This window comes from Dermacentor variabilis, chromosome 1 (genome assembly GCF_050947875.1).
Source record: "Dermacentor variabilis isolate Ectoservices chromosome 1, ASM5094787v1, whole genome shotgun sequence".
NCBI classification, from domain to species: domain Eukaryota; kingdom Metazoa; phylum Arthropoda; class Arachnida; order Ixodida; family Ixodidae; genus Dermacentor; species Dermacentor variabilis.
The window spans coordinates 112903304-112921592 of NC_134568.1; the positions used below are offsets into that span (position 1 = coordinate 112903304).

The following is an 18289-nucleotide window of genomic DNA, read 5'->3' on the forward strand; positions in this document are numbered from 1 at the left end:
ACTTTACAACAGACGACATATACAAGGTTACGAAAAAAAATTACTGGGGATCTTTTTTGTTCACCGTTGCTTCCTGTGCTTGAAATATGCGTAATAATTTAAAAAAATATTCAGGCAGACGGCGCAGCGGTCTGCGAGTTTGTCAGTCCTTTCTGTAAAGAGAGGCACCTATGTCATTTGCAAAGTTCCCTAATCTTTTGCCTGCTTGAACTAATTTTCAAACACCCTTTCACGGATCCATTTCTAATCTACTCAAGTTGCCTCATCAGATAAAGGCCTTTTTGTTTGCGTAATATGTTTTTCTGTGCCGGAAGCGGATTCTGTCCACTGCGCATGGTAAAACGAAGAAAATGCAGGGATATATCAGAGTGCCAGGCAATACCTGCGACTCGGTGTTTCTCTGAATGAGCAGGACTATTCTAGTGAATAGAGGGCGGCCCCTTCCCTCTGCATAGTGGCAGGTTGTAAGCAAAACACGCTCAGCCAAGCTAAGCAAAGCATCTGAGTGAACTGCTACTGACGCTGTGATCATGTGAGCGCTCGCAATTGTTCAGCCCTGCTAAAAGCAGGCAGCAGGAAGCAAATGGACAAACAGGACAGACAGTGGTGATGACGCTTGCACATGTTACAACAGGCACGCCAACGGAACGTTCCTCACCAGACACGCACCGACGCCTTTTCGATATCAATCGAACTACACTAATGTGCGTTGCGTAAAAAAATAGTTTTAAAAAATTAAAAGGCGAACACTGAGAAACGAAGCTGCCCAGAGAACTAACGACGTCAGCTGCTGACAAGCCTTATGCAATCCAGAGTGCGACAGAGTGCGCATGCCTGCATTGTGTGCTCAATGCAGATAAAGAAGCACTGTGTATGCCATGCAGACACGTCACGGAGCAAGACCTCAGACCTCCCGACACTTTACTGACCTTCCAGCAAGCTACTTTTCCTTTCACGAACACCTTTCGTTTAGTTCTTATTCGGGTGAGTTAAGGGGGCACTAAACAGAAAACTAATCAAGCCAGTTGAGACTGATACAGTATTCTTTAAATATTATGTGTTCATTCGTTTGGTAGAAAGTGGTTGATCACTAATAGAGAATAAGCTAAGCCTTCCTTTCTTGAATTTCGCGTCCGAACCGCAGCAGCGATAGGACGCAAGGTATTTTCTCGTTCTCGCGCTGAAAATTATATCAAAACTTCGAAGGCAGAGTATTTGGTTAATTTATAATGCAATGCATTTGGCGAGAAAACGACATCGATATCCATGACGTCATAAGAAGCTGGCGCAGGAAGTTCAGGGAGGCGTCGATCGCCATCCGTATTTTTTCATTCTTGCGTATTTTTCTGGCTGACCGAGCCACCGCGCAGGTAAAAGTGACCTTTTTTGCTATTGAGAAAGTGTAGCTTATTAATCCAGCTTAACTTAATGCTCCTCTTTAGGGTTCCTCTGAAGTTTCCAACAAACCGCGCTCTTATGCGCGTGCCGACTACGTGTGAATTCGTCCTTAAATACATTGACCTGCGTGCAAGATTACTGACATTCCTGCAACGAGCGTTCCTCAAGCTAAACCTCGCGAAGGGGTGGCACCTTGCTCTGACCAAGAGAAAATGTGCCCACCGCGCCGAATCCTGGCTCTACCACGCTCAGATCACACCGTATATGGATACCGCGCGATGCGACCACCTGCAGATCGCGCTGAAGACGGGAGAGGGGAAAGTATGGGGAAGAAATGGCCTTAGTGTTGGTTGGCAACAACTTTATTTATAGTACTGCAGAGCTGTCGCCTACGGGGCCTTAGGTCTCCCACGTGGGGACGTCGAGGTGTTGCCTCGCCGCCGCCTCGCGGGCCTGCTGGACGGCCCAGAGTTGGTCGCCGAGGCTGGGGCTGCGCAAGGCAGCGGCCCACCGCGGCGGAAGGGTTCCGGAGGTAGCACCGTGCGGGCTTTTGTTACAGTCCCAGAGCAGGTGAGTTAAAGTGGCTATATCAGTGTGGCAGACCTTGCATATATTTGTCGGGTATGTACCGGGGTAGAGCCTCTGGTATTGTGCCGGGTTAGGGTACGTGAGCGTCTGCAGTTGTCTGAGGGCCACCGCCAGCACCCTGTCCAGCTTGTCGCTGGGCGGAGGGAAGGTTCGGCGGACCAGGCAGAGGACCTTGGTAATTTCGTTGTAGCTCGTCAAGCAATCTTTGGTGCTGTCCCACGGACGATGGTCGCCGGCGCGGTTCGCGAGCTCGCGCGCCTTTGCGTGTGCCGTCTCGTTTCGGTTGCAATGGCCTTAGTGTTTCCTGCAAAAATTACTAAATGGAACTCTGGCGATGCGAATGACTGGCATTAGAATGGATTATGTATAATATTCCTGCTTGTGCCGTCAGACATTCTTGTGTTGCTATTTATTGCGATCTAACTTTCTAAATTTCCAATAAATCGTGTTTTTGTATAACCATGAATAACAATAAGTTTCTGCACACATGCATTATCATTGCGGATCGTTGCACGTACAACGCAATATTTCATTCAATATTATCAATTTACAACGTCACAAAGTTGTGTGAGGCTAGAGGGACGTAGTAAGTGAAACCAAATCCACGTACTGACCATCATTCCCATGCTGGCTGAACCACTGTGTTTGCAATTTCTGTAGCGCCAGAGTTCCCTTTAGTAAAGTTTGTAGCAAGCTCTGTGAGAACTGCTGTGTGTCCGAAAGCGACGCAGCACAGGTGAGACGTCTAAAACCAAGCTAATGTCATTTACCAACCATTCCACTCGACTTCCTACCACCTACTTTCTCAATAATGCTAGAGTAGAACTTGCGCCAACTTACAAGTATCTTGGCCTTCATCTTCAGTCTTACTTAACTTGGCATTACCATGTTAACACAGTCTTAGCATCAGCTAACCGAGCACTCGGTCTTCTTAAGCGTAACCTCAAGCACGCACGTTCACACTTTAAAAAACTTGCTTATATCACGCTGATCCGCCCAAAAATTGAATATGCTTCTGCCATATGGGATCCCGATCAAGCATACATAATCAACAACAATGAATCTCTGCAGAACCGTGCTACTCGCTTCATCTTTTCCGATTATTCACGCTTCGCCAGCGTCACATCGTTAAAACAACGTGCCGAGTTGGAATCACTATCACGTCGACGCCAGTTTGCTCGCGTAACCTTATTTCATAAACTTTATCACTATTCCACGCTTCACGATGACTTCTTTTCACCACCCCCTGCAGTTTTCCCGCGCCGTGACCACGCTAACAAAGTAAAACGCATAATGTGCCGCTCATCGCTCTACGCAACATCATTTATTCCTCGCACAATAATAGAATGGAATAACCTACCATCACGCATAGCTACTGAAGTTAACTTACCATCTTTCCAAACTTTGTTGCAAGAAATCGGTTAGTGGTAGCAGATTAGATATTACTTCTAGTTATATGCACATATTAACATATTATGTAAAACGTTCTTGTGTTTTCATGACTAAGTGCATATACCCCTTGTTCATATTTATTTATTTTATGTTCCTTGTGTGTATGTTTATTTGATGCAGTTTTTTTTTTTCTTGTGTATATTTCATGTTTGTGCCCCCCCCCCCCTATGTAATACCCTCGTGTGAGGGCCCTTAGGGGTAATGTAAATAAATAAATAAATAGATACCGGGCCAACAGCGGACACGTTTTGGTATCGGATGAGCTTTATATTGCTGTTGCCGTAAAATGCGGACAGAAAGCTATGTATGCTGGTTACGAAAGCCGCATGATGCAGACAGAACTGGTGGGAATTCACAACCAATTAATTGATCATCAAAGTTCGTTAGCTTATCAACAAATGAGGCGAACGGTACATTGTTCACACTCGTCTAAAGTTGCTCAGACTATTTTTGTCAACTGTAGTTAGTTAGCTGATGAAGCTCAATTATGCAAAATTTTAAATACCCGTTTTCGGGCATGAGCCGCATTTCAAGTGTTGTGAAGCCTGCTCAGAAGCAACCAATGTAGTTGTTTCCATGACATTATCATTAACGTGGTTCTATTTCCCGAGGGTCTAGAGAAAGCACGCGAAGGATAAAAAAAAACGGAAGTGTGCTCTTACGTATCTACGCTCTTACTCTTACTGTTATGCGCTCTTACTCGCCACAGATGCGTCACACAACAAATCAATACGTGGTCAGCTGCGATCAATGCCAACGCCACAAGCGACTTTAAAACGCTCCATCAGGACTTCTCCACCCACTGATTCCGCCGCATACAGCCTTTGAACAAATTGGTATCGACCTCCTGGGCCCCTTTCCGCGGTCATCAAACAACGACCGAGGCACCATCGCATCTGTCTTACTCGGTACGCAGAAACAGCAGCAATACCCTCATCCACCCCTGCTTGCGTCGCAGCTTTCTTGTAGCGTTTCGTCATTCTACGATCATAAGTGACCGCGGTAGGCAGTTCGTCGCCGACGCTGTAAAAGCACTGCTTCGTCTGTGCAGTGCACATTTCCGACACTCAACGCCGTATCGTCCACAGACCAACGGTCTTGTTGAACGGACGAACCGGTCTGACGAACATGCTGGCCATGTCCTTTCTAGCTTCTTTATGCCAGATCGCTGCGGGCCGGCCTTTTCACCATCCTACCATTTTCTATATATACCGAAGATTAAATCACCAAGACACTCTGCCTTGCCGAAGCCCGACGGATAGCACGTCTTCGCGCGGTGGCATAGCAAAACCACTCAAAGCAGCGGTACGACAACACTCATCCATCAGTTTCTTTTGAAAATGGCGATTCAGTGCGGCTCTGGACGTCGCCGCGCAGGCGCGGCTTGTGCTGCAAGTTTCTGTCGCATTATGTTGGCCCGTTCGCCGGTTCAGACCGTTTGAGTGACTTACGTGGTCGCATGCCTTTTGTCTACAGGTCGGCGGTCTAGCAAAACCCAACTTGCTCAGGTTGCGTCCCTTAAGCACTATGATCCCGTCACTGAAAATGACTCCCCCGGCGGGATTCGACTTCGAAACGGGGATCGTAACGCGGCGAAAAAAGGAGCTTGAAGAATAGGAGGACGACGACGGTCCCTCGCTGTGGCGAGCAGCAGCATTTCAACGGCTATCTTCACGATCGATCATTTCTGCCAGCCTTCATGTGTAAATAGACACACAATCATCCGTAACAGCGTTATGCCCGAATGGATTTTCTGTCCATACATCTTTTCCTTTTGCTTTGTATCTTTTTTAAGCTGGTACGATATATTTTTGTTCGGTTACCTGTGCGCCAGTATCAAAACCTCATGGTTTTTTTCTGGGCACATAATCTAAAGCCGGGATTGATTAATTTATTTTCATTGACACCGACGCATTGTTCGTGTTTTTCTCCGTCGTCGTACGGTCGTGAATTCACCTAGGCTTTGATTGATTGTAAAATGTTCCGTTAGATAATTTTCGTTGTCTATTTCATGTTTTTTTTTTCTGTATTCGTACTTCTGTATCAATGTTTTTTTACCGTGCTGCAGCATTCAGACCTTAGGCTATTCCACGGCACGTTAAATAAACATTGATTGATTGATTGATTGATTGATTGATTGATTGATTGATTGATTGATTGATTGATTGATTGATTGATTGATTGATTGATTGATTGATTGATTGATTGATTGATTGATTGTAAGGAGATGTTGGACCCTTGTAGAGACGCCAGCTACTCCTCTGTTCCGACGTGCAATAAAAAGAGGAACAGCGTGAGAAGAACAAAGTCATCGCGACACAAGTTCCCGCAAGTAGTTCCCAAGTCACGACAGATAAGTCACAAGTTCGAAATTCAAGTTCGCAAGCTAGGATACAAGTTCAATGCTGTCCATGGAATGTCATACATCGCGGGTTTTTCTTTATAGCCCGAAGAAGCGAACCAGATAATATATAACGCCTTGAAAACAACTTCTTTGGGTGTTTCTGAGCACTCTGTACAACTTTTTCAAGTGCATCATGTGCCATAAAACGGATGTTTGAAATTTTGCGCAATTACACTTAACAAATTGGCGAACTAATCGCAATTCAAGAAATAGTCTAACTCAAGACGACCACGAACAATATACCGTTGGTTTCATTCGTCAAAGGCGTGAAGCTCTATCTTTTATGTTTCGTTCTAGCTACGTGAACCAGAGGCCTGATGTATAAAACCAAAGCAATCCTTAGCCACGGAAACTCATTTCACTGAATTCTAACTTGTACAAGACTTTGTAATGTCGTGCGCCAAAATTAGCGGTCGATATTTATTTCGCCAATTCTCGAGGCGCTATCTTCAGCAGAGGCTTGGCGCAACCTAAGAGACGAACAGATACTGACCCAATGCGAGGGTATAAACAAATCGGCTAAAGGGAGCCGCGTGCTCACCCACGCGTTGATCAGGTCAAGGAGACAGGATTCGCTACACAGTTCCCCCAGTTACATAATAAGCCGAACTTGAGGCATATTTAGAATAATGCAAAATCAGTTTCCCTGGGATGAGGGTCACGTTCATTTCTGTAATACCAGCAAGGCCTTCAATTGGAGTGACACTAAAGAAGACCGTTGACTTAGCTGTATCGATGAATTGCACTTCTGGAATACCAAAAACCACTATCCCACCGTGAGAGGAGTCTTGCTAGGCCATAAAAGATGCAATAACGAAAGACGAGCTTAATGTTCCCGCACTGGCTTCTCGTAACGTCGTCTTGTTTAGCCAGAGTGTATATGCTGCTGTTCCGGGATATTTCATAGTTTATCCTTAAACAAAGCTTGCATTGCATAGCTGCGTTCTGAGGGGGAAATTCAAAGAGGCGTAATTTGCCCTTCGTTTTCTCCAGTATTATTCAACCTTTTTTTCTAGCCATCAAAAAAATCCCTCACTAGGCTAAGCAAAGTTTGGGATGCTCTTTACTGTATATTTGAAAGGACGCTATAGAGAAACAATGAATAAGTTTAGATTGATAAGGCATTCTTTCGCAACACTTTATTTTTCGCGTAATATAGGTTGGTTGTATGAAAACAAAATGAAAGTCATAATTTCATCTCCTAAAATATCGCATCGAGACCTCAATGCCGGTATGTCAACGTGACGTCACGGATTTCAAGAAAGCGAAATAAATGAGATGCGAAAAGCGGGTTGGTAAACCGGAAGATAAACATAGTTTGCTGTCCTGCTCTGGGGAAGTAAGGACTCACCAAAAGTTTTTGAAGTTTGCTGAGATCAGTAGAACTTGTTGGCTGGGCGAGTTGGTTGAGATCTATTGAATACATTGTTGCGCTAACAGGAAAATAAAAACTTAGGAGGGCAAGTAAGAAACGATAGGTCGAGCGCTCAACTGATTTTACTCTTACAGCAGAGTATGGAGAAGCAACAAATGCGCATGCGTACATCAGTTGTGTCTAGAGCGATTACAGGGACGTTTTTAACACTTGCATCTCGTTGTCAAACAGAAAAACAGACTTATCACTAACGCAGCTCGTGCCTCTCTCTTTTATGTGATATGCCTCCAAAAGTTCCCTTGCTAACGTATCACCACTCCTGCCGATTATCTTAATCTCACGCAGTGGTGGCTGGCATTTGCCTGCCAAGCAAAGCATGCAATGCGCAGGTAAATGCGCATTACCTGTGTTAATTATAGACAATTCATGCTCCCAGGTCCGGTTATTTACACATGTCCCCGTTTGTCCGACGTAGGACTTCCCGCATTTCAGCGGTATCTCGTATACAACGCCCACCGCACATTTCACGTACGGTCTAGCGTGGTTTTTCTGGCATCCTGACTTTTTGTTAACGCGGCTTATGCGCGGACACAGTCGAGCCAACGTGCGTCGCGGGAAAACAACTGGCACGCCAAACCTAGTAGCGACATTATTCAAGTTGTGGGAGAGTTTGTGGACGTATGGCACCACTGCGGGTTTGAATCCTTTTTTGGTCAGAGCTAGGCATATGCTTCTTTTCCCGTCACCTTCTGGAGCAATGTGTTTTTGACACCGCCCCTACGACCGATCTCGGGTAGCTGGCTGTGGTAGCCTCGCCGATTGCTTATCAAAGCTAGCCTGCATCACGTGAGGGCACGACTTCATGAGAGCAAATTCAAGGCAAAGAGTGGCTATTGCTCTTTTAACCAACTTTGAATGTGCCAAATCGTACGGGAGCAGTTCCTTCTGGGCACATGGGCTTTACTGCCAACAGACGTGACTTTTTGTCAAAAATTAAAAATAGATCTAAACACTGAAGAGTCACATGGGAAGGGATTTCATGCGTAAAAAGCATGCCCTTCCCATGTAGTCTAAAAACTCCTAAGGCCTCGTTAATGCACTGGTCAACGGTAAAATTATGGTTATTTTTAAAAGAATTAAAAGAAAACATGGACATGTCTAAAAGCCTTAAGGTAGAATCTATCGTCAAAGGAACTGTGCAGGTCGCGGTCAGTTGACGCCAAGAAAATGTCACACAGCACAGGAGCGACACAGGAAGCAATGAAAATTCCTTGCCGTTGAACATACAAGTCCTCGTTAAAAGAAATAAAAAATCGACTTTAAATAAAATGCCAATAAACCATAATATTGTCAATAGACATACCCACAAGATTCTGAAAATCTACTGGGCTGTTGCGGTCAGTGCAATCCCCAACAAAGGCACACATTTCCTGTTGAGGCACTGAGTAAAACAAATCAACTACGTATACAGAAAAATCGGGTGCGATAGAAGCGTTTCCTTCAGGAATTGAATTACATCTCTAGAGCTTTTAGTTAGGGGGGATGTGTCAATGATCGGGCCCGGGAACATGAATTGTCTACAATTAACAAAGGCAATGCGCATTTACCTGCGCATTGCATGGTTTGCTTGGCAGGTAGATGCCAGCCGTTACTGCGTGAGATTAAGATAATCGGCAGGAGTGGTGATACGTGAGCAAGGGAACTTTTGGAGGCATATCACATAAAAGAAAGAGGCACGAGTTGCATTAGTGGTACGTCTGTTTTTTCTGTTTGACAAAGAGATGCAGCTGTTTAAAACGTCACTGTAATCGCTCTAGCCACCACTGATGTACGCATGCGAATTTGTTGATTCTCCCTGCTCTGCGGTAAGAATAAGATCAGTTGAAGTTCAGCGCTGGACCTATCCTTTCTAACTTGCCCTCCTATGTCTTTATTTTTTCGGTTAGCGCAACAATGTATTCATTGGCTAAGATCAGTCTTTGGATCTTTTTAGAATAAGATATACTGCAGCTTTATCAAAAAAAAGTAATGAATTAGGCCCAAGCATGTAAGACGCGTAAAAATCCATGACTCCGCGGCGAGCTGGTGCGGGAACATAAAGGCGGCGTCGCCGCCCGTCTTTTGTTTTTGCGTCTGTTCTCGTAGCCTCTTATCCGAGACAAGAGCGTTCTTTTTTCTTTCTTTCTTTTTCTGTTAAACGGCTAATGTACTCATACAGCTCAATATATTTTTTATCTTCAGTGTCCCTCTGACGTCTGCACATTGTGCCCGCATGGCCAGATAATGAATCTGGATTGATAGTTTCTGCGTCTTCTATTGCTTCCGCCTTTTCCAAAGATTTAATAGTTTGTCGTTGAACTTGATTGTTGGCATGACGTCTGCTCCTTGGACTGCTGCGAGCTGGGGCAGACCACTCGCGCTGCCCTTCACTCCAAATTTGCACGCGCTTGCTCGGGAGTCGCAACAGGCAACCGGCCGTTCACCATAGCAGCGCATGTCGAGCTGTTTGTGGCTGTCTAACGCTTCTTTGAAAAGGAACTATCAGTGTTTTCTCGCGGTGGGCGTCAGGCCATTAGCACGAAGCAGAGGAAGTGGCAGCGCGAGCTTTATTCACATGTCTGCGACAGTTCAGTGTATTCGTGTTTATTCGTGTTTAACACTGAAAAGGTGTGGAGAGAAGGGAGCATATTTGTAACTTTGATATCTCAGTTCTGTGACATAAATAATAGGTACGAAATATCTACTCAGTTTCTTACATGCGTTACTGAATTGTCTGTCATGAAATCTCACTGTCCTGCATGTACGAGGTCGTCCACACTTTGGACGAAGACCTCATCAGCTAGTATTAAATTCATCATAACTTCGACATTTCTCCTTATTTGTGACAGAGAAGTTGTTTCTATATGACTTCTAATACCGATATCTATCGACGAAAGATTTTTCTACCAGCCTAATTTTAAGTTTAGCTGCTAGAACCACTGAAGTACTATTGATGTGTTTCCCTTAACGGTGAACGGCCTAGAACGCTACAAGTACCATCAGTGATCATAGTCGCTCCGCACGTGACTGCAACTTATGCTCGCGCTTGCTTTGGATGATGCCTCTGACGTAGATGGTGCAGATAAACGCCTGATACAAGCTCTCTGCCGAACGGTATGTTAAAACTGGGAATATTATTATGCTGCCGCTTCATTATTTTCCTGTGCACACTTGCTTCAATATTCAGCTGACATCAGTCCCCGTATTTTTCTCATTCTGTTAATACGATACTTGTATTTTACTACGCGTACTTATTGTAAATCTGCTTAATATCGTCAGCGGGGTACTCTGCATGCGTGCAGGGCCCGTAGCCCTTGACCTCCCTTGATGCCTATCCTATGCAATGCATGCCAGAAAATGCTTTTTTAATTGTCTGTTATTGTTATGCCTCACTAAAAGCGGACAGCATTGCAGAAACTATATGGTTGGGGTCAGCTGTGGCCAGGGATGCCGCCATAGATGACCCCAACTATATAGTTTCTGCAATGCTGTGCAATGCAACAGACTCTAACCACATTCAGTCGAATGGCGACACGTGGACGATATACCTGTGAAACCCTCCCTTGCCCTCGCCGCTTTTCGTTTTTTTTTTTTTTTTTCAGTGGATGTACTTTGCTCTCTATCTCTGTTTTATGTTGGTAGCTCCCCTTCCCCCGTTCTCCAGTGTGGGGTAGCAAGCCGGATATCCTGTTCTGGTTGACCACCCTCCCTTTCTCGTTTTATTCGTCTGTCTTTCGAACCACGCACTGGGCGCTCATATAAAGCGTACTAGCCAAGAAGCTACGGTAACGGGCTTTAACCAGTTAACGCGCAGGGACATTTGCGGCAGCCTGAATGGCAGTGTGCCGCAGCACTGGTTCAGGGCGCGTCTATTTCTTTTTCTTTCCCCTACACAAGTAAATTAACTACCCGCACCATTGCGTCTCTGTGCACCAACTCGCGCGGAGCTTCTCGCGGCCAATTGCGATTGTTCCGGAGCAGTTGTCACAACAAAATGGTGGCGCCGGCGGGCAACGAGTAAAATCATTACTAAATCGATTGAACGATTGCCTACAGCCGATATCGTATAACGACAAAGCGCCAGCAGGAAATTCAGAACTTCAAGCAAGTTGGGCTCGTTTAGGTCATATGTGAGCAATATCTTCACGTCATTTTCGCACTTCTAACACGACCGTTATCTACAGCGTTTTTTGTGACGACGAACGTGTTTCGCCTATTCGAAGCACGGAGCTACTAAGACGCTAGCTGTTTCCTTCGCTAGTTATACATTCGTTGAAAAGAAGCAGCTCTGCTGGAAAGTATCACTGAAGCATTAAGAGGTCGAGCGTATGTGCTGTGAACAACAGGAAGCGACACTCGCCACAAGCAGAGCGAACATCGATAATGCAGAGGGTGTATATTTACAAACGGTGCTCTCTACGCCACGGAAATTGACTTGCACACCGGTGACAGCGTGGGGTCGCACGTGGTGGTGGTGGTGGTGGTGGTGGCGGTGGCGGTGCGACGAAAGCGCAACACAGGGGAGAACATAAAACAAAGGAGAAAAAAATAAGGAACGGGCAACACTTACTCTCCGGAACAAATCATCGGAACGGAGACTTGAGCATGTGCAAAGCGAAGTCACTGAGTCTGGTCAGTTTCGCTGACAGCCAGAAAGAGAGGAGATTCCACGTTAGCAAAATCTGGGAACAGTCAGATGCCCTGCGACAGCTTGCCATGTGCGAATTGTCGCGCACAGAGCACAGACACCAACAGCACTCACACCGCGCCCTTCTTTGTATGCACACCTAAAGAAGTACAAAAGAAGCCTCTCGGAAGAGTATTGCTTGGAAAGCCCCGTTCTCACCGCTGATTATACGCTGCGTGTTGGACTGCTAAGCACGAGGTCGTGGGATCGAATCCCGGCCACGGCGGCCGCATTTCGATGGGGGCGAAATGCAAAGACACCCGTGTACTTAGATTTAGGTGCACGTTAAAGAACCTCAGGTGGTCGAAATTTCCGGAGTCCCCCACTACGGCGTGCCTCATAATCAGAAAGTGGTTTTGGCACGTAAAACCCCATAATTTAATTTTTAATTATACGCTGCGGTATATGTATACAGACACACGCACTGCTCGCACTAAAATACGGCGCGAAGTGCCTTCATGCAGAATCTCCATTCAAGCTGTTCCTGTGAGGCAAAGGGCACGCAAGAGCCTTGCAGGCAAGATGGTATGCAGATTGTAGGAATGGCTCACTAACCTAATTTGGCTCACACAATGGCGTAGCATAAATAAAGCATCCGAATTAACATCAAAATGTTGCGAGCTACATGTCAACGCACAGTCTGAAAGAACGCTGGAGAATCCTTTAACGTGAGTATCTTCAGCTGTAACGTACATATCACACAAAGAGCTTAATGATAATTCTCTTTAACGTCATCCTTTAATCTACAAAAAGCACACATGGTGATCATAAACGTCTAGGCCTTAACAAAGAAAACTCCTCTGGTGAGACCGTAGTGATCGGGTTCAGTTCCCACCCCTCTCTTCCTCTCGTCCTGCCACGTGACTGCACGTTCCACCCTGTTCTCACCTAATCTGTACAAAAAGTTGTACGCAATATGGGCACCTGTGTCTCAGGACTGCATATAAGATTATTCTGTTCCAACTCCATTTCAGCTAATTGCTAATAAATATACTACACCAAGTGGTTTTCTTGGTACGTATTATCCGCCGACATTGTGATCGATAAATAAAAAGAAAGAAAAGATTCCACAAGTCCTAAACTGAAGGAAGGCGAGGCTGTGACTTGCGCTTGACCACGTGCGTCTTACCAAAGTTTTCTTCTTTAGGGGTGCATTTCAACTGCCGGGAACGCACACTCTGCGTTTGTCGCGACATTGTTTTGTACCATCCAGACGCCTGCATGCTAGGCTGTGCTCCTGTTACATTCTTCCTCGCAATTCTTTCCATTCACCAGAGCACAGATAGGCCGAGATAGAATAATCGCGCGTAACTACATGTACACGAAGCTCGTTATATTATTGTTATTAATAATTTTTTTGTAGTACCTTGCGAATGATACGCAAAATCGTGACACATGCTACTGCTGTTCACTTAGCCGCGAAGCTAAAGCATGTAATTCCTTCACATAACGGGGGAACATAGTTAAAATAAGCCTCATTGAAAGCTTTAGCATATACCAGGTGCTTCCTTTTATGCGGAACAAATTTTTTGATAGAAACTGTCATCTCTAGGACCACGCCGGTCTTGCAGATAGGCTTGAAGCCAGCTTGTTCTCTTGGTTGATTGAAGGAAGTATTGCCCTTATTCTATTAGAAATTATCTTTGTGAATATTTTGTACAATACTGAAAGCAAGCTAATGGACCTATGATGTTTCTATTCTTTAACGTCTCCCTTCTTATGGATTAGTATAATGTTGTCATCCTCTGGTGTACTTCAAGTCGTGAGGCACTGTCTATCATATGTGTCTTAATATGTGCTACGAAATACAGGGTTGTCCTGTTAACCATTTGCTAAAAAGCGCGCCTCTAACAATTCCGCATCGACGATCCTAACTGGAACATCGACGCATTTGTTTCAACAGATATGGCAAACAGATATTTCGGAAATGAAGCTAGTCTTAGAATTTCTGCTAAGAAGCCATGACTTCAATAGTCTACGGCTTAAATTTCGCAAATATGTGCTTTAAAGTTAGTAACTAAGAATTTAATGCGTATATTAGTCAGTTAGCGAAATTAACGTTGATATCTTTCTTCCTACTAATGTTCACTTAGCAACGTAGCCTACCTGCAAGAAAGGCAGAGACCTAGGTATAACAGTTTATTTTTTTAAGTGATCCGCATAACAACAAATACCTAATATGGTGGAACCTAGAGGCATTGTTTATAGGTGTGTCTTTCGTAAGCTATCTCGGGTATATGGAAGGACATTACGAACATCCACTTTGAAACAAGCTGTTGGCGCACGCCGACAAGCTCATTTCTGTTTTCGCTTGCCATTTCTATCCCTGTCTAGAACCTTTAATAGCTTTCGTACATTTGGTACAAACGTCACAAATCTTCAAATCGCTCTTTTTTTTTATTATTGTCTGTACAACGAATGAGGTAATGTTTATTCCTCGACCTTGGATAACTTTCGTGTCTGAGGCAGCCGGCCCTTCGGTGGCGCATTTTTTCCAGGATATGATCACTTAATAAACAACAAACAACGACTTTGACAGCATCTATTCTCAGACACCCATACCTTGATATCACGACATTCTAAGCTTCCAGCTGGCAACCCGATTACTGCATGACACTGCATCAAATCGGCCTCTCCGTCAGCATACACGGAACGTGCACACGAGTACACTGCTTCATAGTTATGTGCTATACAGACGCCTTCAGCGCGTGCGCTCACCTTCCTTCGCTGCCGGGTCCGGAGACCTGTCAAGCGACGATGAGCCGCTGGAGAGCGGCACGGTGATCTTGACGTCCCCGGCCGATGCCCAGGCCGTCTGATGGGCTAGCGGGGCGGCCTCGGCGGTGGCCGTAGCAGAGCCCATCCAGCGGTTGTTCTCGGGCTTCAGGATGGAGATGGGCGTGGCGGGACGCGCCATGCCCTCGCTGCAACGCCGACCGTAGGGGTGGCCTGCATCAGGCAGCAGGCCGCCGGCGCCCTTGGAAGGGGACAGCGCGAACGCTGCACGACCAAATACCACTTAGGTGACATCGGGCACGATTCGAGAGCGAAGACTTGTTACTTATGCGCGGTTATCCTGAGCAAACCATCTTAGAACTAGATGGAATTCAAACCATCGTGTCTGTTGCTTGCAATCAGTTGAATCACTTGTGATGAATGCCTGCATCCAAGTGGTTATGCGTCTCGATGCGACCAGGCTCATCGCGTAATTCTGGGAGCTAGGACGGCTCGTGTAACGCTCGAGACAAGGCGACATCGTTTTACGGCGCGCAGACAGCGCTTCTGTCAGGGCCAACGAAGAAGGCGACACATTGATTCTTGCACGCGCGGACACTCGGTGCGTGAAAGCCCGCGAATACACACAAAATTGCCGCGCGTCTGGCCGCTCGAGGCACTTTGCGTGTATTCGGGGGCTCCTTTCAGGCCCGGAAAAACACTTTTATGTAGCACGTATTGAGGAGCAGAAAGCTGTATCGGGAGTTTTTCGTGTCGCTCTACAATTTTCTCATTGACACTTTTCATCTAATTATAATATTTGAGAAGTTGATTTATTAATTAAGACTAATTATCTAATTAGGAGGAATGAGAAAGATAGTTTGAGTATCTCCAAGCGACGGCAAGCAGCATTACCTTTGGTCTGTCCAGCTGCATGGCATTTGCATATTTTTTTTACTCTGGTTAAAATTAGCTGGGACACCCTGTATATGGTTCTCAGCAACAGCGGTTGCGAGACGCACCACAAGATACGTACCAACCAGGTTGTCAACAACAGCAACGCATGCCGGGAACTTGGGATTCCGGAGCACGTGCAGCAGCGCAGTGGTAAGGTTCTTAAGCGAGAACAAAGCAGTGAGAGCTAACAGTGAACATCGTTAACAGGCGCATACACTGCCGTAGTATGGCTTTGCGTCAAATAAACCTTTAAACACCTAGACAAATAATAAAGAGATATAAGTGCAGAAAAGGAAATTCAGGAAGGTGAGGACTGTCCAGTTGGCTCTACCGTGGACGTGGAGAGGGGGAATGGAAGTCAAAGGAACATAGAGGAAAAACAGAAGACGCACTTCAACAGCTCGCGATGCCACCTGAGCGCTTCTGCAATCGTCGGAAGCAATGGGCTTGTGTACCAGTCTATATGCTCACTGCACCTTGTCTAGTTACATAGACTAGCGTTAAAGGATCCAGCGCCCCCCTAGAGGAGCACGTATTCATACCTTAATCTCTTGTATAGTGCACTTAAAGTAGTAAGGAAGAAAGGCACTCGCCCTATAGGCCTTGCTTGGAACCATTTGGTTGAGCCTCAGGTGTATACAGTACTCACAGACGTGGCGTATGTCAGGTGATACGGGGCTGGCAGGAGGCTTCGAAGGCGTGCCGAGGCGCGACTGCGACGGCGACGAGTCGGCTAGCGCCAGCAGTGACGACAGTACGTCCTCCAGAGTGACGTCTCCCTGGCAACTGGGACGCTTCTCTGCTACGAGTACAAAAAAAAAAAAAACGGGAATGCATGTATATCGGGTGGCCATTTACACTGATACGGGGGGGGGGGGGGGGTGTTCTTTATTGTTTATTTTAATTTAATTTTTTTACGTATGTGTATAACAGAAGTTGGGTTGCGAGGGAATCGCTGGTGCGAACAGTAACCATAATCTTCAGAAAATATAGCATATGCGCACTTCTCCACGCCGCTGAATGGCTTCATTTTTACGAAGTAGAGATATGCGAGATAACGCGCACAAGGATCTCACAACATATTTTCAACGGTTATGACCAGGCTGCCGCAGCTACACTCCGCATGAACCCATCGTGTATACAGAGGTTTATTATTATTATTATTATTATTATTATTATTATTATTATTATTATTATTATTATTATTATTATTATTATTATTATTATTATTATTATTATTATTATTATTATTATTATTATTATTATTATTAATGCAGGCACTTGTAACGACGCTTTTAGGCAGGACGCTAAGTCTCCTCTCAAACAATTTCAAACTAAGAACACGCAACCTTATCCAGGGTGTTGCGCGCCGATTAAAATTATGTAGAGCGCATGTACCAACATTCCTGAGCTCTCGCAAGGATCATATGAACCACTAATTGAAACCACGGCTGTGTGTTGGTATTATCTTGCCTGCCCACCCAAGCTTAATTTTATAACTGTAATTCAGACTGTTCATGAGCCCGTCTGTTCCCTGTCTACATTTCCAGTTGCGGCTGGAATGAGTTAACTGGTTCGCGCCTAGGGTATGGTCTATCGGCAGCGTTTATAACTGCTTAACTGATTTCAGCTGAAAACTGCAGATCCATGCAGTTTTTGGTTCGTTCAGGTTGAAAACTAGATATAGCTAATTTGTAACTTGACCCAGCGCGTTTAGTGGGAATACCGTTGACATGGCACCAGCCGGCAAAACCAAAAGTGCCTCTCTGGCCACATTTAACTTGCGACGCCACATTGAAGAAGTCACGATGGCGCGTTTAGGTGCAAATTGTATGTCTGAGAATACTGGTCTAGTGCAAATTATTTAGCAGGTATTGGCTACAGCGGCGTTAAAGATTGTGTTAATTTGATATCATAACCGGGAGTGACGGTTTAAACACTCATAAAGCTTTAATACTTCGATCTTCTTAGGCATACAAATGCAATTCAGGCGTGCTGTGACGGTGCAGTGTGCAGCGGAACACAACGCGCGCGAAACTCAATCAGCATCGCATCGACAAGTCGTTTGCAAGCGGGTGACCGTCGCGATCACGTTTTGGGCAACATCAGGACGGTATACGTGGGGAGCTTGGTACACAACAAATTAATTCCACCCGGAAACAGTTATGTTCCTGGTTTCCCCAATTAACAGCCCTTTGGTATCAGTATTATGCTAATTAACTTTTTAATTACCAGCTTTATAGGAACACATTGTCATTGCGAAATTGAAGCCGAGGACTAGTGAAGCCATGTCTGCTTAGCAGAAATCCTAGAGAGAGAGAGAGAGAGAGAGAGAGAGAGAGAGGGATGCATGGAGGGAGGGAGGGAGGGGGGTAGGAAGGAAAGGTATGGAGGTTAACCAGACTGAGTCCAGTTTATTACCCTACACGTTGGGAGGGGGAGAGGGGAGTAAAATAGAGAAAGAGAGAAAAGACATGAGTCAGTATCGCACTTTCACGTGCGCTAAGTTAGGTGCAGGATGTCTACAGTCGGGCACTTAAGTCTGTTGCCTTCAGGCGCTGAAGAAGCGCTCGAATGGCTTTCTGGGCTAATGAATGGTGAGGCCAGGCGCTCAAGACCTTTGTCTGTGGATGGCCTATCGTCCAAGCTGTTCAGGAACACTGGAGAGCCTGGT

General features: G+C 45.5%; 1 protein-coding gene across 2 annotated transcripts in view; it reads right to left on the minus strand.

Moving 5' to 3' along the window:
• LOC142583106 (uncharacterized) overlaps nt 1-18289 on the minus strand; it is a 295623-nt gene that overhangs the window by 9165 nt on the left and 268169 nt on the right. Inside the window, exons 3-5 of one of the 2 annotated variants that reach the window (XM_075693440.1) lie at nt 16265-16417; nt 14662-14943; nt 11827-11898 (exon numbers count right to left, since the gene is read on the minus strand). In XM_075693440.1, coding sequence (XP_075549555.1) covers nt 11840-11898; nt 14662-14943; nt 16265-16417 — 494 coding nt within the window. In that variant the 3' untranslated portion in view covers nt 11827-11839. Of the gene's footprint in view, nt 1-11826; nt 11899-14661; nt 14944-16264; nt 16418-18289 lie in introns of those variants that run through there. The other variant, XM_075693431.1, reaches the window with a different exon arrangement.